The 23,945-nt window shown below is 34.3% G+C and overlaps 1 protein-coding gene across 1 annotated transcript in view; it reads left to right on the top strand.

Moving 5' to 3' along the window:
• LOC114191465 (pentatricopeptide repeat-containing protein At5g04810, chloroplastic-like) overlaps positions 1–23,945 on the top strand; it is a 38,211-nt gene that overhangs the window by 3,234 nt on the left and 11,032 nt on the right. The window contains exons 2-4 of the mRNA XM_028080637.1: positions 17,134–17,758; positions 22,739–22,866; positions 23,639–23,779. Coding sequence (XP_027936438.1) covers positions 17,134–17,758; positions 22,739–22,866; positions 23,639–23,779 — 894 coding nt within the window. The remainder of the gene's footprint in view (positions 1–17,133; positions 17,759–22,738; positions 22,867–23,638; positions 23,780–23,945) is intronic.

Genomic DNA, 23,945 nt, shown 5'->3' with positions numbered 1-23,945 from the left:
CATGATTAGAAACCAAAATATAAATCAAAATTATATTTATTTGAAAACTACACGACATATGATTAGAACATGGGCAACAATATGTTAAACATTTCATGTGTTGTATATTCACCTATTTATTTTGAATGGTTCTAAATACATTACAAAAATATAGAAATATGTGAGAAAAGAAAGAGTTTGAACCAATAAGTAGAGGAGTGGACAGGAGTTGCAGAAATCACAAGGGCTACAGCGGTGGATTATGGAAGGTAGTGGAGGGGGGACTCTGAATTGTTTTAGATTTTCGAATAGAACAATTTTTTATGTTGAGTAAAATATCAGATGTAAAAGTCACTTTTTCAGTCGACTTCTAATATAACCAATGTAAATAGTTTGTTTTTACACCACCACATTTTTTTTTCGTCAATTGAATTTGTGATATAAATAAGTCTTTTTCAGTTAATTACGTGTCATAAAATTAAAAATCTAATAGTATATAAAGAGTTAGTATATAAAAGTGAACAAAAGAATTAAGTTAATCCAAATTTATCTCTTGACTAATTCGGTACAAGAACTTTATTTAGAACAATATTTATAAAAGGATTAAATATATTTTTCTCCTTTAACTTTCGGTAAAAATTAAAATTAGTTTATATTTGTAATTTTGAATAAATTTAGTCAAACATTTATAAAAATGCGTAAATTTAGTTCTTTTAACCAAATTTTGTTAAGTTTATTTGACGTTTCAAACGCGTTTTTCAACTAATATTGAAGCGCAAATATGTCAAACAATGTAACAACTCCAATGATATCATGAAACACATTTGAAACTAGTGTATAAAGATTATTTAAATTCACTTAATAAGCTTCAGTTTCAAGAAAAAAAAATGGTTAAATTATGTCTTTGGTCTCCATTTTCGTATCAAAATATTGATTTGGTCCTTTTTTTTTCCATTTCAATTTGGTTCCTGTTTTGGGAAATTTGATGCAATCAAACTCTTTCCGTTAGTAGTGCAATAACAACGTTAAAAGGGGTGTCACGTGTCAGTTTCTGGATTTTTTGAATTTTTTTTTATTTTTTTATTTTTTTTAAGAAAATTAAAAATTTTCCACGTGTCAAGCTGACGTTGTACCACGTGGTAATGACAGTGTAATGTGACAGTGACAGTGTCACATGCTACTCTCATACCAGGTGTCATTTTCTCATTCTCAATTTGGTCATTGTATTTTTATTTTTGTCTCAATTCAGTCCTAATTTTTTAAAAAATATTTAACAATTTTGTCCCTCTCCAAATTGAAACCAAATTTAATTTTTATATAAATATACACAAATATTTCTATCAAAATTGATATTTCTAGTAAATGTTTTTAACAATATTAAGTTTATTTAAATTTATATTTTACATTAAACTTTATTTAAAATTGTTTTAAAGTTGTAAATAAGAAATAATGCTAACAGGAAAAAAAAATTCATAAATTATATTGATATTTTATTACATCATACCTTAATATTGTTTTTTTATTTGAATATATTTTTCAAATAATTGTATATTTTTAAAATGTGTAAAGTTCAATAGTTTCTAGAAAAATGTTTGAATTGGTGTAAAAATAACAATTATATAAATTTTAAAAATAATTTTAATTAGCTTATGTAATAATAGAAAATAAATAAATTTAAAATTTAAAAAAAAATAAAGTTGAATGTGAAACACTAATTTGAAATAAACTTAGTTTTGTTAAAAATATATAATAAAAATATCAATTTGAATAAAAGTATCAAATTTAATAAAAATATTTGTATAACATTTATATAAAAATTAATTTCTGTTTCCATTTGGTGATGAACAAAATTGCACAATTTTTACAAAAAATTGGACTAAATTGAAACAAAAATAAAAATATAGGGACCAAATTGAGAATGAGAAAATGACACCTGACATAATAGTGACACGTGGCATTTTCACTGCCATATCACACTATCACTGCCACGTGGCACAACGTCAGTTTGACATGTGACAAATTTTTTATTTTTTAAAAATAAACAAAATTAAAAAAAATCTAGGAACTAACACGTGACACCCCTTTAATGATGTTATTGCACCACTGACGGAAAGGATTTGATTGCATCAAATTTCTCAAAATAAAGACCAAATTGAGATAAAAAAAAATAGAGGGACCAAATCGATATTTTGTTACGAAAATGGGGACCAAAGACATAATTTAACGAAAAAAACATTTAAAAATGCAATCGAATTTTTGAAATTATTTGTACAAATATAGGCTTCAATTCTAAGATAACTGAAGCCTGTATAGGTGAGCAAATAATTTCAAAAATGGCACCATGTTTTTGAAAGGCTTTACCTTGGGTGTTAAAGTATATGCTTCAGTTTTAGGTTAAATTGGCTGCATAAGTATAGGTTTCAGTTCTTTCAAATAACTAAAACCTATACTCATGCAGTCAAGGTATAGGCTTCACATGTTCCTGAAACTGAAGCTTATATTCATCTTCATAGGATGAATTTTTACAATTCGTGGAAGGTCCTATTCATTAGCGTTGTTGCATTCTTCTCCTTTGTCATTGCAAATTCATGTTTTCCTACATTATAACTTTCGTTGAGGTGGCTTTTGTCTTCCATTTAACTATCTCCTTTGTCACTGCATTCTTCTCGTTTCTCATTCATCTCTTCCTTTCGTTTTGTTTTCCTCTTCCTTCTCCTAACGTGCTTCTTCTTCTTGTTTTGTAGCACCACTACATTTTGGTGGCCATTTTCATCTTTTCACATTGGGGCGCAACTTCATTGCATGTTTGTGTTGATCTTTGTCTTTTGCGTTTAGGGTGTCACAATATTGTTGTTGTCTTAGATTTTGGTTTGCGTTTGTTGGTCTTGGTCTTTCTTGCTTTTACTCTTGCTCTCAATCTCGATCTCGTTCTCGCTCTCCTGCTCTTATGTTCCTTTCTCGCGCCATATATTTTTAATTATTTGAAATATGTTATTAATATACGTTGTTTATTGAAATTATTGTATGTTTAATATATTGATTTACTTTTTTAAAAAAAAAAATTGGCCAATTATATGCTTAAATTTTGTTTGTTTGAGATTGTTGTCGCATTGAGTTAGCTTTAGTTTTCAATTTGAGATTCAATGCGAAAATTATTTGTTCTCTCCAAGTTTTTGAAAAAATTGTATTTGTTTTTCTAAAATTAATATAAGAGAAGGCAATACTAACAATTTATATGTATTGAATCTTGAATTATCCAGTTGAACAGTTTAAAAAAAAACTAATCATTTTTAAATAGTTTATTAGTGCACCAAGTTATTATACGTAAATTAAATTTCTTTTTAGTCTAAAATCGAACGCAACAAATTTTAGCTCAAATGGACATATGTGGAAGAAGTTATAAGTCAAACCGTCAACAATGGTCAAAGCATGAAAAATCTTAGTTTTAATTGAAAAACATGCATCTTAAGCTATATTTACTGTAACTCATAAATTTCCTAAAAAGTGCAAAACTAAGCTAAAAATGAAAGAATAAAGAAACAAAAATCCCAAGGGAATGCAATAAGTCATAAAATGAGAGCATGAAAATTGAATTATCAATATTATATCAATCAATAAGGCTCAAAATCTCACAAGGTCAAAATTCTACCACAAAAGATTCAATCAAATAATTTTCAAATCAACTGAATTGGCAATTTTCATAAATAATTCATTAAAAAAAGTCAAGACTCCAGTCTTTCCAAAATTGTGATAATCTCGATCATTAAAACAAATCCAAAAAATTCAATGAAAATATGTTTGAAAAATAAAAAGAGAAAATAAAAGAACCTTTTTAGAGAGAAACATTGTTGAAAGTATATCGGGTAGACTCTAAAAAGAAGTCAAGTCTCAAGTGGACAAGCTTAAGAACCTTGTCTTTCCTAAATATAACAAAATAATAATATAGAAAATTCCATCAACAATGACAACTACAACTTCAACAATGGTGGTTGCCCAACAAACAACATTGGTGAAAAGAATAAAGGTAGAAATACAAGTTGGATGTACTTTAGACAAACCCAATAATCAAAGGAAATTGTGCACTTCAGGCAACCTTAAAATAAAACCATAGCCAAGACAATAGAGAATAAATTTAGAAGTAGGACTCCTAAGTTCGGGACCTCTGATACCATAATAAGAAATAGACCTTTAAGTTTAACTCAACACTACACAATACTTGACGTTGCATTGAAGCTTCATGTTGTTGTATTATAGCATTACCCTGTTGGGTCAAGGCTGCAGCCATAGCCTCTATCACCGTAGCTATATCGGGCACATCTGGCTGAGAGGGTGGATGAGGTAGTCTAGGAGGTTCCATAACTCTGCTCACACAAGAGAAAACCATCAGTCTAACTTGAATAGACTAAGAACTTAGCTAGAACAACACTAGGAAAACACGACAAAAGCTAAGCAAGCACAACCCCACAAATATCTAAGGAACAAAGGCTCTAATACCATAAAATGTGACATCTCATTTAATAGAATAACTCTAATAAATAAAACATCACATATCATAATAAAATAAAGCAAAAAGCAAAAAGTGTATCAGAATTTAACCATTATGGTCATCCTAAAATATACTTAAAACAGAAGTACCATGGGCACAGAACAATGTCATAAACATGTCTTAAAACATAAAAAGATTAGCAATAGATTGCTCACCTAAGCAAGGAATTACATAAGATAAGTTTTTCAAAAGATGCTCAAAAAAGAAATAACCAACAAACCTAAACTACACAGCAACATCTTCGTTGTCTTGATGTCACCAAAGGTCTCCACATCTGCTCACACCAAAATTTGGTGATCATTGCAAAAAGAAAAACACAACAAGAAAACAAACACAGAAAGAAAGAAGGGTAGGCTAGTGTATTTAAGCATTCATATGTAAATATAGTTACATAAGTACATCACCCAAGAAACATATACATGAAAATAAAAAAAGAAACATTAGTTCACAAAGTTTTTACTCACTTAAACACTCAACCGACTCTTGACTCGATATCCAGATTATGCGCTTGATATAAAATTCTAAGGAAGTATGCACCTACATTGATTTCTAAACTCTACAGAGTTTAGCCACAAGGGGTTATCATCCAATCAATCACAAGGTAAATCTCAATATGTCTTAGGCTCAAACACCTCACGTGCCACTCTCACCACTTAATCACTTTACTCTACGTGAGTATGAGTGATTATTAGAGTTCAAAATATCTTCCTTATCTAGACATTTCCTATATCAAGACATGCATTAACCACACATTCACCAAGAATTTCCCTTGAAACTCTTTTGTCATCAACATTCCACATGTTATCTCAGAATAATTATCATCACAAACTAAACACATCAAGTATAGGTCAAAAAAATGCCACATCATTCATGCATAGCTTTATAAATCATATTTAACAATAACTCAGTCAATCACAAGTTAAAATAAGGAATTAAAATTTTACAGCAATTCTCGCTTAAGCTAGACTGATCTTGCTTAAGCTAGAAATTCTCGCTTAAGCTAGAAGAGCAGGTTTTCGCTAGTTTCAGCATGCAAAAATAAAAATTCTCAAACAAAAAACAAAAAAACACAACCACGAACATCAAGCCAACATTTTAAGCACCGTTCAAGACCAAAAACATGCAAGACATGTATAAAAAAAGTTTTAAAACCCTAGCTTCTCTTTTCCTTGAAACTAAAGCGAACCTGCAGGGAGAGAGCCCTAACAGAAGGAGCACCACAGCTCCAGAAACAAACTAAAAAGCTGAAAACATGATTCACAAGGACGAAAGTGAGGCTCCAAAGAAAGAACCCAAGACAGAACCAACGCAACCGAACTGGAAAAGAAGGAAAAGACAACAATTTAATGTTCAACATAATTGGAGGAATGAACTGTTCAGTTTAATCCGTGGAGCACGAAGCAGGGACTCCAAATTCAGTCTCTGTTTCACGAAAGTTTTTCAACTGAGTTAGAGGGAAAAGAACAATGGTTGTGAAGGAAGGAAAGAGTTGAGAGAAAACAAAAGAGTAGGAAATTGAAAAGGTTGTTGATAATGAGAAAGCAAGTAGCTGAAGTGGACCCAAAACTTTAAAATAGAGAGTGGGCTTTAGATTGAATGTAATTAAATTTGATAAACTTAATTGTAGTTAATGAAAAAATGAAGAAATAAATTGTTTATATTAATGAAATTTGTTATACAATTTTAATAATATTACTTTTATGTTCAATATATTTAAATTAATTACTTAAAAATATATCTCTCCAACAATAGTGTTAATAGTATTAAAAGTAATGATTTATAGATATATAGCTAATAGCTACATTTAAACAATACATAATATTTCATTTTAACATCTCAATTATTAATTAATTAGAGATATAATGTAAAATAAATAAAAATTAAATGACTGATATGTAAGAAAAAATAAAAGTGTATTAAAGTTTTTACTTTTATTGACTAAATAACCTCCAATAACTTATGTTTTATATATTATTCCAAAGCGGTGTACCCTACACAGTATTTCTTGTACAATCTTGTACAACCATGAAATGCAGATGGCATGTGTTACCATGACAATCACAAACAAATCTAGCAATAATCACTAGGTTCCCTAACAAATAAAAAATGTATATAGGTTATGTGAGCATCTTCAAAATAAGCACAAGATTGATCCGCAATACTCTATTCTATAGATTTTCAAAAAGTTCTTCCATTGATTCAAAACATATCAAAATAAAATGATACAGGCATAACTTCTCTTAGTAAAACCGAAGTCCTAAACCCTAACTTCCAAAGTCCAACGCATTAGAAAAAACGATTATGAAATAGACAGGAACAAAGAAAGCATTAAAGAGTTATGATATTCAATACTAAAGAAAGCGAGAATAAACTCTCAGATCGTGAAATTAAAATGGGAACAAGAGAAGAAAGGAAGTTACCAAAATGCAAGCAAACAGTGACGTTTCTGGTGACTAGTCTGTGTGTGGACAGCTATGAGTGGAACTGCTGAAAGAGGAGAGAGAATGAAAAGTCAGTTCCCGCCTTTTTACCTTCCTCCTTTGTGTTTTAAACTAACTAACAAAACATGGTGTCACTGTTTATGTTTTTTTATTTTAAGAAAACAAACATATTAAATATAATTAAAAAGAACATATTTTAAAATACTTATGTTAAAATATAAATGTAAGCAAATTATATATATCTATATATATATATATTACACAAGGTTCAAAGTTGGATTTGGTCTATACGACTTTCTTTTCTTTTTTTACACAAACAAAATAAAACTTACGATATTTTCATTATTAATAGAAATATAAAATAATAGTCTTCAAATTATTTTAAATAGTTGAGGAATGTAAAAATTATATTCAATATATACCTGTAACGTCCCATTTAATTTAATACGTAAAATTAAAGGACACGTCACATATAGATAAATCGACAATGCAGTCCTGGGGTTCATAACGTCACCCCTACAAAACCAGGCACACCACGATGCCAACAAAAGCAGGATAAACAGTTTGACTAAGAGTTTACAAATCCGGTAACAACAAATACAGGGGCCATAGCCCTAAAGAAACATGAAAGAAAGACGTTCGAATTCTAGCCCGGATGGCTAAGCTGCTGGATCACCACTCCCTTGCTGACCACGAGGACCTCGCCCATCTGCTCCCATCAACCAAGTTGATGATCATCGCAAGAAGAACAACCACATACATCACAAACATGCAACAAAACGGGTAAGCTAGAGCCAATCAACATATTCAACATGCAATCAAATGTATTTTTACTATCTCATCCACATAGCAACCAAACAGGTTATGACTCTTCATTCAATACACTACGACTCGACTCGACTCATCCGGATACGTATAACTTGGTCGGATTCAGCGGATGCTTGCACTTGTGTGGGTACCCCTGCTCGAACCTGAGCTGCTCGATCCTGAGCCATGTATTACCAGTGTTGCAATGAAACAAATCTCTCCCACCACAAGGTTAGCCCTTAGTGAGTTTCAGGCCTCCTGCTACTCCCACCACAAGAGTCAGTCCGCTCTAAGTGAGACTAACTGACTCCTCGGAGCGTCAGGATGCAACCTTACCTTGAATCCTTACCTAGTTATACAGATGGGGCACCACCATGAACACCCACTAGCAGGGGGCCATGGAATTACGTCCCGACCACTGAAGCGCGACCCCGGAGGTCTCACCTAGAGACCCCCAAGGAATTACACGCTGACACGGACCAACATTCATAATTCATCGATAAGAGAATATTAAATCATGTTTTTCAATCCCATATCCACCCTTGGAATTAACATCTTCATATGCATCACCTCTCAAGTCCATACCTCTGATCATCACCACCCCAATGAGTCTGGGGTCTCATCTCATATTAATCATGTATCCCTTTAGTTCCAACGCATTCATTCATTTCACACGTTAAGTCTCATACCAACCCATTCATTCATAATTCATGAATCATGCCAGAAATATATCTCATACTCCATTATATACACGTCCATCATCACACAATCATACCCAATCAAAACAGATCACTCGGGGAACATCAAACGTCCAAATTATAGCACAGTCTCGCCCAGCATCTCGCTCAGGCTGAGGGGTCTCGCTCAGGCGAGACGTGCTCGCTCAGGCGAGCCTCCCCCTCGCCTAGGCGAGGGCGCCAAAAACAAGGGCATGGGCAACACGGGATCTCGCTTAAGCGAGATCCCTCTCGCTTGGGCGAGTTGCCTGCTCGCTCAAAAGTTGAGCGAGCCGCCCGGGCGACGTTTCGCGCAAAAAAACTTAGGCGAGCTCCCTGTTTCATCTCGCCTAGGCGAGATTGACTCGCTTGGGCGAGATTTACAGGTCTCGTCACTGTTCTTCACTGTAACAGTCATGCATATCCAATCAACCAGGCATAACAAGCATTTAATCACACCAAAACGAAGGATTCATTCATGAAATCATTAACTCACTCAAGAACAGCCAAGACAACACCTAAAATACTGGAACCCTAACTTCCCGTACCTGGAAAAGGGTTCGCACAGACCTCGACATTGGGCCCCGAAGCACAGCAGTTCGGGAGACGGATCAGGAACTGGTGGAACAGTGGCACAAAAGGAAGAACAGAGTCATCAACCAACATTAAACAGTGGAATACGAAGAAGGGAGGCGAAGACGATATGTTTTAGGGTCACTTACGTCGTGCAGGAAGTAGGACTTGAGCTTTGAGCTAGCTCGAGGAGGACCTCAAGGCAACCCTAGCAGAGCTCTAGCGGTACGAAGGGGCGGAGCGACGGCTGGTTCAGAAAGGGAAAACACAGACCTCCCATTAGGGCAACGTAGCAGGGTTTATATACACTGGGCCAACCCTTAGGCCCACTTAGGGGCAGCCCACTAACTTTAGGGCAGGAATAAAATGGGGCCTTACAGTAACCATGAAAAAAAGTTTTATAAATGTTTTGTCTTTATATTTATAGTGACGATTCAATATTTTTTTTTAACTAAATGTGATTTCTCTACTTTTTTTTAAAATACTATAAGACATTCACTTTTTCTTTAACAACCATAGTGGCCATGACAAAGTTATATTTACTGAACTTCCATTTATTATAACCAAACAATTTGTCATGATCATTATCCGAAACATGTTTGACTCTTTTGAGTAAACATTGCACTTCCATGTTGGTTTCCAAACAATCATCACCAACACCAACAACCTTTGACACACCATCGTTACTCATCTTCAACACTCCAAAATCACCAAAAGTGTAAGATGTGAAGAACTATTTTCTCAGTGTAACATGTAGTGTGACATTACTATTGATATCCACATGCTCTCATCAAATAGGTAGATTAACAAACTCATAGTCATGAAAAAGAACAAGATCAATACTGTAATAATAGTAGTAACACAATCATGATCATCATCATTATCTTTCTGTTTGTCCCTTTTGTCTTTATTCTCATTTTTCCTCTTAAACAATATTTTTGAATATGCTTAGTTTTATTACAATAATGTCAATCTATATTTTTTATCTTGACTTTGATTTGTTCCTGTTTTTCTCTCTACCACCATTCAATTTATTTTTCTAATTTTTTTATATTTTTTGTGACAAACACCTCAAGCTAAGATAAATACCTAGGGATGGCAAACATTTCTCTACCACAATATTTCTAATTTGACATGCCCTACAAAAAACTGACAAGTTGGCATGTTGCGCATAAGAAATGCAGACAAGTTTCTCTAGCCTGTCCCGCATTGATTTTGGCCCACGAGTTTGTGGGTGGCTCGTGATACGCATACGAATTTTAATAACTTTATTTTTATTTAATTAAATTATTAGAAATAATAATTTATATAAGTCAATTTCTTAAAATAAGTTATATTCATACTTTTACAATCTATAATTTTTAAGTACAAGCCTACTAAAAATAGAAATGGCTTTGAATTGGAGTGAAACAAGGGAAGAAACGCAAATGAACAAGATACTTTTGGATGGACTGAACACGAATGAACGAGCTACTTTTGGATGACCAAGTTGTTTAAAATAAACACAACTTATTGTGCTGATGTTGCTAGATTTATGAGATTTAAGTCAATGCGGGCTATGTAGACTAAATGTGGACTAGACATTCGTTGTGGGACGGGTCTAAGCAGGTCGATGGGCTAAAATACTCATCCCTACTCGCCCTTTTTAGTGTGGGTCTACAGGCCAAGTTGCATGACCCTCCCTACATTGTCATCCCTACGAATAGTCACACGTCTTCCTTCTCATTAGAGTTGTCAAAATAGGCCATCTGGCACAACCCAACCCGGCCTCCCACGAGTTGGCCACTTAATGAGTCAACCCAATCCGACTCACTTATTAGCAAGCTTAAAAATTTTGAACTTAGCCCCGCCCACTACGGGTTGATGGGTTAAACAAGTCGACTCACTTAATTAAAACAAATATTTTGTTTTCTTCAATCCTAAAAAAAATATAATTTTGATTAAAGTTTAAATAAAATTTAAGGCATATTATAAGTTTATAGGTTGACAAAAGCTACATTTAACTGGAAGAAAAGGTACTAAAAGACACAACAAAGTGACATTAAGTTGGTAATTGTGGCTTTAATGTATCATTTTACTTTTTGAATTTTTATATTATACACTTTTACACAATTGTATTTGTTCTAAATATTTGTATAAAGTTGTATAATTCATTTTAGCTATAGTATTTTAGAGAGAGAAGAGCATTTAGGGTTTTCATTTTTTTAATATAATTTAGGTTTAATCACACGCAAAGTCCTCGTTTTGGTTAAGAAATCTCAATTGGGTCCTCAAATTCAAAATTGTCCCAATTGAGTCCTTAAGTTTGAAAATTTGTATTAAATAAACCATTTCCGTCAGGTACTGTGAAACGACGTTTGATGTTGCTGTGCTGTAATATTGAACAGTGCACGTGTAATTTGTTTATAAATTTCATTGTTGTTGACGTGTATATAGGAAGAGGCAATGCTTATGACTTTGCCCTAACATTTGAAGAAAGAAGAAGTAAAGTAGCTATGTCATTTTCAAATTCGTCTGGATCTTCAACATGTGGGGGTAAGCAACCTAGTGATGGGTCTGATGGTGGTCGTTCATCTCACGGTGGTGGATCTTCCTATGGTTGTGGTGCAAGGATTTTTGCTATTAAGCCCATAAGCTACTGTGGTCATACAACTGTATTGAGAACGACAAAGCCCCCTAAGAATAGGGGCAAACAATTTTAGGGATGCCCTAAGTTTAAGGTAAGATGTGGGGAAAATTCATTTTTTGTTCAATTTAAGTTTTCTGGCAAGAAAAAATGATAATGTGATTGTGGTATTTTGTGGAACAGAGTGGGTCTCAAGATTTGGGTGGTTGCAATTTTTTCAATGGTTTATTCAACAGGAAATCGAAGAAGTGTGTGTGAAGAAAAACCTAATTGATCGAGATGTTGTGAAGATGGAAGAAAGAGATTTTGGAGGGAATAAAATGTTGAAATTAGAGAAGATTGAAGAAAACGATGTGGTAAATATGAGAGAAAGAGATGGTGGATTGATCATAACTGAGAAACTAGATAAGGCTATAGTTAGTTTGCAAAAGTGGATGAAATTGATGTTAAGGATGATGGTTATTGTATGCGTTATAAATGTGATAGTTATATCATTGTTATTGTAAAGACCTCTCGTGTTGTATGGGGTGGTTGAACTTTTGTGTTATTTAATGTTTCCAAATGAATTACACAGATTTGGTTCTGAATTATGCATTATGAGTCATGTTTTTTGTATGATAGGAAAAATAAAGTTTGGTTAACTCATAAAATTAGGTGTTTTAACAGTCATAATCGTTCATTTTTAAATTTAGATTTCAAAAAACATCAGACATGTTGTAGACATAACAATTTTCTTTCATCCTGCCAAACTGAAAATGCACCAAAATACATAATCATTCATCCTGTCAATGCTTTGAATCCAACAATTGTACTTAAACATGAAAGTGCACCAAAATACATAATCATTCATCCTGTTAATGCTTTGAATCCAACAATTTTACTTAAACATGAAAGTACACCAAATACAATACATTATTCAAAGTCCACAAAAGAGATGTCATAACAGAGGCACAAAATAAAGGCACCCAAATAAAAGAAATGCCCACAAAATAAAGGTCTAAAGAGACCCATAAAAAAACTACTTTCAGTACACAACTGCAATTGGTGTGAATCAAATAGGACCCCTCTTGGGCTTCAATTTTTCCCTCATCTGTGGTGTGGGTGTAGGCTATCTTGATGGTGCTGGATGAGGTGATGGCCGTGGCTGGGTGGTCCTGGCTGTTGATGTAGTTGGTTGTGGTCCAGATAATGTAGCAGTACAGTTGATTGAGCCAGTCTGGGTGGGTGGTCCTGGGTTGTCCTGTCTGCTTGGATGGTCCTGTTGTAGATTGTGTTGATTAAGGCTCCTTTGGATGAGTGTTATGGGGGCAGAATATTCTATTGTGTCCAACACCCCTACACACAGTACATCTTTTCTTGTAACCTCCCTTTCTTAACTGAATGTCATCCTTCTTAATCTCCCAAGCCTCTAGTCTCCTCTTCTTTTTAGGCCTTCCTGGCATCACTCTTTTTTGTGGGGGAAATACATCTGGATATGGAGTTCTTTCCCATGCTTGTTGGCCGTTGATGGGGTAAACGATAGAATTGTAAGTTTCTTCATACATGGTCTTTCTAAACCAGTTAGACATGAAGTCCTCTCCATTTAAGTTGAGAAATTTCATTGCAGTAAGGGCGTGACAACAGGGCATGCCACTGATGGCCCACTTTCTGCATGTGCAGTCCCTTTTGTCAATGTTCACAACAAACTGCTCCCTAAGTTGAGAAACGTGCCTAACTTCGAATAACTTATCTACTGACCACCTAATTTGGAATAAGAAAATGTTATGTACAAGTAAGGACCAAAAGAAATAACTTAAAGCACAATGTGGACCAGATATTAAAACTGACCTTGGTATCCAATATCTTGTTAACCATTTATCAAGTCTGTTTTGAACTTTTAGGCAGATTGAGCCTTGACGTGATTTGAGCTTTGTTCTGTTGTATGCCCATCTTTTCATTATGTAAACTCTAATATCTTCCAACATGCTAATGATGGGCTTACTTCTGGTATGAACTATTGTACTATTGAATCTCTCACACATATTGTTCACTAATGTGTCACAATGAACTCTTGAAGTGAACCTTGACCTTGACCAAAACCTAATGATTACACTAAAATTTCAAAATCAATTCAGGAAACAAAAATGACGTGCCTTGGTGGAATTGCAATCAAATGTTTGAAAGCATCAAGATTGACCTCCTTAATGTTCCTTATGTGGGCCTCCCAAGCTTGTGGATATGTGGCTCTTGCAGCCTTCCACATGAGTTGATGCAGTTTTTCCCTGGGAATTTCTTTCTGAAGTTGTAATATAAGTGCCTGACACAAAAGTGTTGGTCCACTCCTGGTAAAAGCTCTTGTATTGCAGGTAACAGACCCTTACATGTCAAAATTAAAAGCATTAAAACCATCTCCCCCCTCATGTTCACCTCCACCCACACCATCCTCTACCTCATGTTAACCTCCACCCACACCATCCTCCACCTCATGTTCACCTAAATCATTACCAGCTCCCACCTCTTTATCAACTTCACCACCACATTCAAACTGATCATCCTCTTATATATCTTCTAATCTAGGTTCAACTTCAACTTGTATCTGTTCTCCTTCACCAACACACCCAAACTCAGTACCCTCTTTTATCGCTTATAAACCAGGTTGAACCCCCTCAATGGCCTCTATTATCTCTGGTTGAGTCATCTTATGTACCACATACAAGTGCACTACACAATTTAGCCCAGCTAAGTTAACCATATGCATAACACCCTTATCATATGTTAAAAGTTCTAACCTATCTTCCAGCACTAACGCATCTCCTAAAGAGTACCATAACTCCTTAATATTGATGTGTCATAACTCTTTCAATCCACCTACAATCTCAAAATAACTCCACCTATCTGGGTCACAAAACCACTATGTAGTTTCCCCTTGAAAGTCCAGTTTCCCATTATCATGACATACAAAACTTCCACTATGGTGGACCACAACTTCAAAGTGGTCGTCACACATACCACCCTATATATACAGATATACCCACAAATCAATTAAGAAATTATAGTCCCTACCACACACACTGAAATGGGGGACCACAGTTTGTGAAAATATTTGGACACCCATGTGGGAGACAAAAACCATAAAAGAGAACCCCACCACCACACCGAATATGGAAAAGCAAACAAAATTTACACACAACCAACAAAATAATATAAAATCAAACATACTTAAACAACATTATCCACCAACCAAATCATACAGAAAACAAAACAATCACAGAATAAAGTGCATCAAATCATACTTAAAGGAATAAAATCAAATTTAGTAGTAAAACCCAACATCCAAAGCTAACTCACATTCGCAACAGTGCACCTCCTACAAATTCTGCTTCGATGAACCACGAACGCCTATGAAAACGACCCACCAACAAGTGAAACACACAAACGCCAGAACAAATGCCCTAATCTTCCACACTACCCAGCTTTTCCTTGGCTTAGCGCTCCACTGCTCAGTACTTGCGAGATGAAGTAAATAAACCCTAATTTCTAATTTGGGGATTTCTTAACTTCCGAGATTTCTTAACCAGCCAATTTCGTTCCAATTCTTTTTCTTTTTTTTTTCGTTTTACAATTTCTATTTTCCACGTTAGTAAATAAGTCGAACGCAAACTGTCTACTGTACATCGCCGTTAAACATTTTAACAGTGTTAGTGATTTGTCCTTATTTAATACATATTTTCAAACTTAAGGACCCAATTGAGATTTCTTAACCAAAACGAGGACTTTGCGAGTGATTAAACCTATAATTTAATATTTAAAATTTATAGATGGGTTGGTGAGCCAACCTAGCTCACCATGAGTTCAACTCGGGTGATCTGAGTTCTTAGTGAGTCGGGTTCAATTTTGGTCCATACCAAAATTTCCAAAAAATTTTTAACCTAACCCAGCTCGAACTCGTGATGGGTCGGGTTGGCTCACGGATTTTAACCTATTTTGACAACTCTTTCTCATTTATCCATTAAGAGCACCTCTTTTTGACACTTGGAAAGAGACAATGTCTTTAGGAGTTGAGTTTTTAATTGAAACCCAAAATATCTTTTAGGACTCTAGTAGAGTATTTAGTAGTCATAGTCCAAAAACTTCATCATCAAAGTTGATATCCATTATTCCCAAATGATTTATAAGCCCTTGAAATTCTTTTAAATGATCTTAAATGAATGAACTCTCACTACATTTTAAATTCATTAAACAATTCAACAAATATAATTTATTATTATTTGATTTAGATGCATACAAAGACTCAATCTTCTCCCACCAAATTAAACACTGTCTTCATTAACATGTGATTATAAACATGTGTCTTATTAACAATTTGATTATAGACATTGTCTTTTATATATTGTCAAATGAAACCACACACTTGTTGATGCTCATAATCTCATTCTTTTATTAGACATAGAATTTAACTTTTGTGTAACAAAAACGAGAATATGCCATTTCTTCACAAACAATAACTATTCTATCTTGTGCTTCCACAAATGATAATTTATATCATTCAAAGTAATTATCTTTGTAGTAGTGTTCACTGATCAAGCAAATAAATATAACCTGAAACCAAAGAACTCTAATGCCACTTTCATATGAGAAACAATAACAAACAACAACAGAAAAAGAAATCTAAAAATAATTTCTCAAAACTTACAAAAATACACAAAGAAGGAACAATACATTAAAACTATAACGCTCTTAAGCATGAACAGTAAAATAAAAAGAAAAACTTAAAATAAAATAATAATAGGATTGAGATATTAAAATTTAGACTTAATTAGTTTAAATTTTAATAAATTTAAGTATTTTTAACTAGTTTTTATTATTTAAAAATTACCATCACCGACATTGTTTTTGTTAAGGTTTTCAATTTTATAAAAAAATTATTAATATAATTCATTTTTCAAAATTTCAATATGACACTCCAATATAACAAAGAGAATAATATAATTAGAATAAATAAAGGTTACAAAAAGTTATAAATGATTAAAATTGCGTGGAAAAAATTTAAACATCCATATCATGGATAATTAGAAATTAAAGAACTACAATTGTTAAAAAACGGAAAGCATTTTTTACACATAAATAATAAATTACAAATAACCAACAAATATTTTATAGTTTTAATCCGTATATTATATTTATTTATATAATTATTTGTACCTTCTAAAAATTGTAATAAATTAATATCTTACGTATTACCCCTGCAGTGGAGAGTCGCGAGGTGGTGCTCACTACAACAAACAAACTTTAAACGATAACAATGGAACCCTTCTCTTTCAGCACCTCACACTTATCCATATCCACCAACACCACCATTTTCTCCCCCAAACACCACCCTCCCTCCGCCGTCACCACCACCATCTCCTTCTCTCTCAAACCTCCCTCAGACTCCGGCAACTCCGCCACCCCTCGCCGCCCCTCCAAATCCCTCAAAACCACTCCAACCTCAAACCCCCTCGCCAACAAGCTATGGCTCACAAGCAAACTCTCCCCACCCCCTCCTCCGCCACCGCCGCCACCACCGCCGCCCGTGAATGAAACTGAAACCGTCGCGGAAGATAGCGGCGGCGACGAGGACTCGAATTCCGATTCCCAAACCGATTTCCGGCAGCCGGGGAAGATCTTCGTGGGGAACCTTCCAGCGTGGGTGAAGAAGCCTCAGGTGGCGGAGTTCTTCCGGCAGTTCGGGGCGATACGTAGCGTCATTTTGATCAAGGGGCACCACAAGACGGAGCGGAACGCGGGCTTCGCGTTTGTCATATACGATGGTGAGGACGAGGCGGCGGACAAGGCGGCGATGCGAGCTGTTGAGTTTGACGGCGTAGAGTTTCACGGGAGAGTTCTAACGGTGAAGCTAGACGACGGTAAGAGGATGAGGGAGAAGAGTCAAGAGCGGGCGCGGTGGTTGGAAGGGAATGGCGACAAGGGAGAGTATCCATCCACGTGGCATGAGGAGAGGGACGGATCAAGGAAGGGGTTCCAGAAGGTTCTGGAAACCCAGCCCGAGAATTGGCAGGCCGTTGTGACAGCCTTCGAGAAAATTAAGAAGGTTTATCATCTTTTTCTATACATACACACATACATTTATACATGTATATAAACTTCCTATACAAATAGTTCCTAAAGTGGTTTGTTTCAAGTTATGCTGCTGCATTATGACAAATTACATTCTCAAGATTGTTATATATGTCTAAAAATGTGTTTGGATAGCATTTAAGGATTCTAGGAACATTTTTAATTTTAAAATACTTAAAAATGGAAAAGTAAAAATAGATGTTATAGTGGGGTTAGTTGGTAACTTTTACATTTCCAATTCTTTTAGTATAGGAATTCTTAGAACGTAGATTTAGACCTACCTAACTATGAAGATAGAGCTGCCCTTACTTATGTTTTCCTCCACTAGGTTGTAACATCATCTTAGAATGAGAGTTTAGAGTCAATCTTACAAAATTAAGGTTGTCCTTTATATTGTGTAACAGGTTTTTTTGATAGGAAAAAAATGTGTGAAGGCATGAGAATGCAATTTTTCTGCAAATAAAAGATATCCAAAATTGTTTTTGATAATCTTCTAGCTAGCATGGGATAATATTCTCCTATCACATTCAGAGGAATATCCATCAATTTAGTCTTCTGATAGCCGCCAACTTGTGTCACATGAATCAGAGACTCTGGCCCTATGGGTATAAGTCTTCTCCCCCATACTCACCTACAACATCATAAATACTTAACCCTTTTACCAGAGATCAATCCTTTCGAATATATATAAGCAAATAATTTGATAGGACTTTGAGACACATTACAATAAAATACAAGAAAGTGTAAATTTTACTAACCTCCATGTTCTAATTTGGAGAGGTTCTTTATAATTTGTTTATTTAAAGGATTATGCAAGTGGTAGTAATACTTTAGTGATGAAATGAATGATTTATTCATTGGTTACTTGTCTAGTTTTTTTCAGTAAAGTGGATAAGTATACTTGCTAGAGACACTTCTGATTGTACAGCTATTTCACTTTGAGGAAACTTTTTCCTTTTTCAGTGACATCTTAAAAGTAGAACTTGTTATGATTTCTAATTTCTTGGCATTACAAGGACAAGGCATGAAAGTTAAATTGCTTGATTTTTAAGTTGCTATTGTGTCTGACATTTTGACATTACATGAACCTAATGTCATTACATGAACCTTTAGGAAGCAGTGAAAACAATAAATGAAAGTAGAAAATCATGAAGAGTTGTTCGATGTTACTTTACATGCCTCTCGAAGTAGGAAATAAAGTAAAACGAATATTTTCTGAAAGCAAACTTCCCACAATTGTAATTTGTAAGGTTCATCCATGAATTATGTCTCCCGTGTACCTAAATAGTAACACAAGTGACATTGGTAAAAGTTATATTAAAACAAGGGGGCTTCAATATGATGGCTTAGAAATTAAAGAGAAAAGTTGATATTAGACTCAAATGAATATGGAATTAAAGGTGCAATTTTGAAGACATGTACATTTTATTTTGGCTTCTAGTTTCAATTTCTGAAGGGCAATTGCTAAGACGTTTTATTTTGTATTATTCTTGTTGAATAGGTGGGACTCTTGAGGGTAGCTAGAGAGGGTAGATTGTAGAAAATAAAGAAACATATGAAGAAGGAGATTGTATATTATTGAGTGAGTATGAAATGTTACAAGATGTGTGCTATATATACACAAAGGTAACCCTAAGAGCAATAAGTAAATGAACCTAAAACATGGGCCTACGTTAACATCCCCTCAAACTTCGCCTGATGTGTGAGAGACACCTGGTGGTGGAATCATGTAGACTTCCTCATGTAGATTACCATTCAAAAAAGCATTCTCCACGTCGATTTGAAAAATCTTCCATTGCAAAATCGAAGCGATAACAATCAAGGTTTTTAACAGTAGTCATCTTTGCCACAGGAGCAAATATTTCCTCATAATCTATGCTATACTATTGAGTATATATTTTAGCAACAAGTCTAGCTTTATACCTTTTAATTGAACCATCTGCTTTTGTCTTGATTTTGTATACCCAGTGAGATCATAGGATGTTTTCCTGGTGGTAGGGGAACTAGATCCCATGTCTGAGTCTGATGTAGAGCAGTAAGTTCCTCAGCCATAGCATTCAGCCAAAGTGGATCACACATAGCCTTTCTATAGGATGAAGGCTGATGAAGACGATGAATAGAGGCAATAAAAGCAGTAAATGAACCAGAATAAGAGGAATAAACAAAATCTAGTAGTTGAGTAGACTTACGACTACGACTAGGTCGAATAAGTGGCAAAAGAACAACAACCTAAGGAGATGATTGAGCAAGCGTAGTAGGGGAATCAACAGGTACAACCTCTGGTGCAATATTTGTAATTGGTATGAAAGTAGGTGTAGTGTCATCAATATCAAAAGGATCAATTTTAATGACATCATATGTAGTCAAATAATGTGAGTTAGCTGGAATAGAAAAGAATAGAATATGTTCTAAAAATACAACATGACGTGAGACATACAATTTTTTACTAACTGATCAAAGCAACGATATCCTTTTTTACCAAGTCCATATCCCATAAAGACACACAAAGTAGACTTAGCTGATAATTTAGTACGCTCAACATATGGTTTTAGAACAAAATATGTACATCCAAAAACACTCAAAGCAGAGTAATCAGGTGCATGACCGTACAATTTTTCAAAAGGAGACAAACCAGAATTATGTGAAGTCAGGATCCGATTCACAACATGAGTTGTTGTAAGAATAGCTTCCCCAAAAGATACTTGAAACATCTGCAGATAATAAGAATGATCTTGCAATCTCAAGAAGATGACGATGTTTTCTTTCAGCAACGCCATTTTGTTGAGGAGTGTCATTTGATGTATAATTTCATTAGAGGCAAGTAAAGTGGTAAAATCATTAGAAGTGTATTCACCCCCAAGTCACAATGAAAGGTTTTTATGGTAGTAGAGTGTTGTCTCTTTACAAGAGTAATAAATTTTTTGAAATTGTGAGAAAATTAGATTGACGTTTCATAAGATAGATCCAAGTGAAATGAGTAAAGTCATAAATGAAAGAGACATAATATCTAGAACCTCCTTTGGTGGATACAGGAGAAGGTCCCCACACATCAGAATGCACAAGATCAAAAGGAGCAAGAGAAGAAGAAATACTTTTACAAAGAGGTAAAGCAAAAAAACTTTGCTAGTTTACAACCACTACAATCAAAAAATATCATGAATGCCCAAAGTACCAAAAACTCTTGTAAACGCTAAAAATTTTAAACGAGATGCAGAAATATGACCTAAACGAGAATGCACAAATAAAAAGGATAAGAAGAAGACAAACTAAACGAAGATAAATCCACACTAGAAGCTGCAACTATTGATTCGTTGAACTGATTCAAGACATAAAGTCCACCTTACCTACAACCTATCTCAATCACCTTTTGAGATATGCGGTCTTGTACAAAACATGCAGATGGAGAGAAACACACATTATATCCAGAATCACATATTTTCCCAACAAAAGCAAGATTCATAACAATATCAGGTGACAAAGACAAAGATGGGTGGCAATGGTACCAATACCAGATAATGGAATTAAACCATTGTTAGTAGTTGCACTTGACATGGATGAGTCAGGTGATAACGAAACAAAAGAATGATAAATGATGTGACATATTATTAGTGGCACCTGAATCAATGGTCCATTTGTCAGAGGATATATTTGGTGATGATGTACTTTGAGATTGCAAGGCTATGTTGGGTTGTGATTGGGAAACAAGTCTAATTTCCTCTGCTAATAATAAGTGATCCCAGACCTCCTTTTGCAGTATCATATTTTGTTAATTGAGCGAGTATCATATTTTGTCAATTGAGCGTCAATCGAGTGTGTAAAAGAATTATGGACCTAAGTGATAATTTTAGAGTTGTCAACATCCCATACCGCTAAAGAAATAGTATAATCATAGGCTTTAGTATCAATCAGTTTTGCCTTAGCACTTGAAATATAACCCACATAGAATTTCCACGAGAAAGTTTTTCATAACATAACTCCAGTAGGAATAATTTTTATTATTCAATTGCACATTAATAGACTTAAGAGAATCATCTTTACAAGTCATAACAAATCGAATACAAAACCACACAGCGGAAGCAACAAACAAAAAGAGTACAAACCCAATATTAGAGGATTGCAAATACCTTAAAGTCGTACAAAATTTTCAAGCCTCCTCGTACAAACTTGCAAAGCCTCCTTGTACAAAATTGCATGGACAAAACTGCAAAATCTTCAAAAACGCCTCAAAGCATAAAATAAAATTGTAATAAGGTGAAACCTGAAAAATTGCAAAAGAGGCTTTGGGCTTGGTGCTTAAGAGAGAAGAACTACTGCAAGAATTCCTTCCAATCATAACTTTTGCTTTTGCGAAATAGGTTTAGGGCGCATGACTAAGGGTTTAGGAAAGAGGAACTACTGCAAGGATCCCTTCTCAATCATGGTGCTCTTGATATCCCTATTATTATAGAAACACATGAAGAAGGGATGGTATATTATTGAGTGAGTATGAAATGCCACAAAAGGTGTATAACAAAGGTAACCCTAAGAGCAATAAATAAATGGGCCTAAAACATGGACCTATGCTAACATAAATAATAGGTATCTTGATTTTCTTCAGTTATGCCAGCATGTTCTGTTTGATTTTTCGCACAGTAATGTATGCAACATAAAAATCGTTGAGACAAGGCATTACGGTAATGCTACTTCTTTTTGTTATTGGTTAAAAATTCTTGTTTACCTTAATTATTAAGTTTGTCTATTTCTTGTGTGAAATTAAAGAAAAAGAAACCTATGTTTTGGGTCAAAGCCAATACTTTTATATTGGTAACAATGCTTCCTTTTATTTTTAGAAAAGGTAATAGCGTTTTTTAGTGCATACCCATAAAAGTTGCAAGGAAAATTTTAGTGTGCCAGTTTTGTAATTTGAATTATAAGTATTGTTCTTGAATTCATTTCATTTTCCTTAATTTTTCAGCCTGCTAGAAAGGAATATGGTTTAATGGTTAAATATTATGCACGACGAGGGGACATGCATCATGCACGCCAAACATTTGAGAGTATGCGAGCAAGGGGAATAGAGCCTTCTTCACATGTGTATAGTAGGTAAATTCTTTAAATTTTTTGCTCTGTATCTGGGGTATAATTTGAATATCAGCATCGGCAAAAAATGTTTTTAGCTTTTAAGCTATAACCACATTATGATTGTGAGGTGTTATCTTTTTAGAGATGAGCATGTGAATCCATTAACTTTTCTTTTCAAAGTTGAATACTATTAAATATTGATTTGGGAAAAAGAATATTTAAATGTTGAATCTCTGATATTTCTAATTTTCACCCTTCAAACAATGTTCTTGGTTGAGATCTCGCATCAACTAAAGATATAGCTAAATTGTAATATATAAGTGAGTGCAAACCTCATTTTACAAATAATTTTGTGAGGATGAATCAGGCTGAAAGTCCACTTTCTATGATGGTATCAAAGTCTATTTTAACAAAATTTATTGGGTCTATATCATGTCACCAACTATTGGGTTGCTATCGAACCACCCTCAAATATCTAGTTTCATGCTTGAGCCAATTTTTGGTGAGATGGTGTTTGGAATCCCACCTTGTTATCACATAAGTAGCTTTTCATCAATTCAAATTACCTTTTCTATTTCTCTTTTGTTCTCTCTCTAGAACTCTAATACTTCTTTAGGGATTTTATTTGGAATTCTGTATTTGTTATGTTTTTCCGTTTTTATTTTGTTCTTTGGTTTAAGGAGAGTTTATCCTAGTTTTTTCAACTCTTTCTTCTCTTCAAAGTTAAATTAAAAAGCACAATATTTGCTGTTTCTTCTGACCTTAGTAATTAATGCATGTTAAATGTTTGCAGTCTGATTCATGCTTATGCAGTTGGTAGAGACATGGAAGAAGCTTTACATTGTGTTAGAAAGATGAAGGAAGAGGGCATTGAAATCACTATAGTGACATACAGTATAATTGTGGGAGGATTTGCTAGAATGGCCAATGCTGAGTATGTAAACCAGATAAATTTCTGGCCATTATTGAATCTTTTTGTTGAAGTATTGTTTCTGCTTGTTAGTTATTTCTTTCTTTCTTTTGGTCATGTACCCATTATCCTTGTAGATTAAGCTATTAGGTGAAGTTATATATGGTTTGGTGAGTTTTTTTTCTCTCTA

The sequence above is a fragment of the Vigna unguiculata genome, chromosome 7 (assembly GCF_004118075.2).
Source record: "Vigna unguiculata cultivar IT97K-499-35 chromosome 7, ASM411807v1, whole genome shotgun sequence".
NCBI lineage: Eukaryota > Viridiplantae > Streptophyta > Magnoliopsida > Fabales > Fabaceae > Vigna > Vigna unguiculata.
The sequence above is the reverse complement of the archived record's forward strand: the minus strand, read 5'-3'. Positions and strand labels throughout refer to the sequence as shown.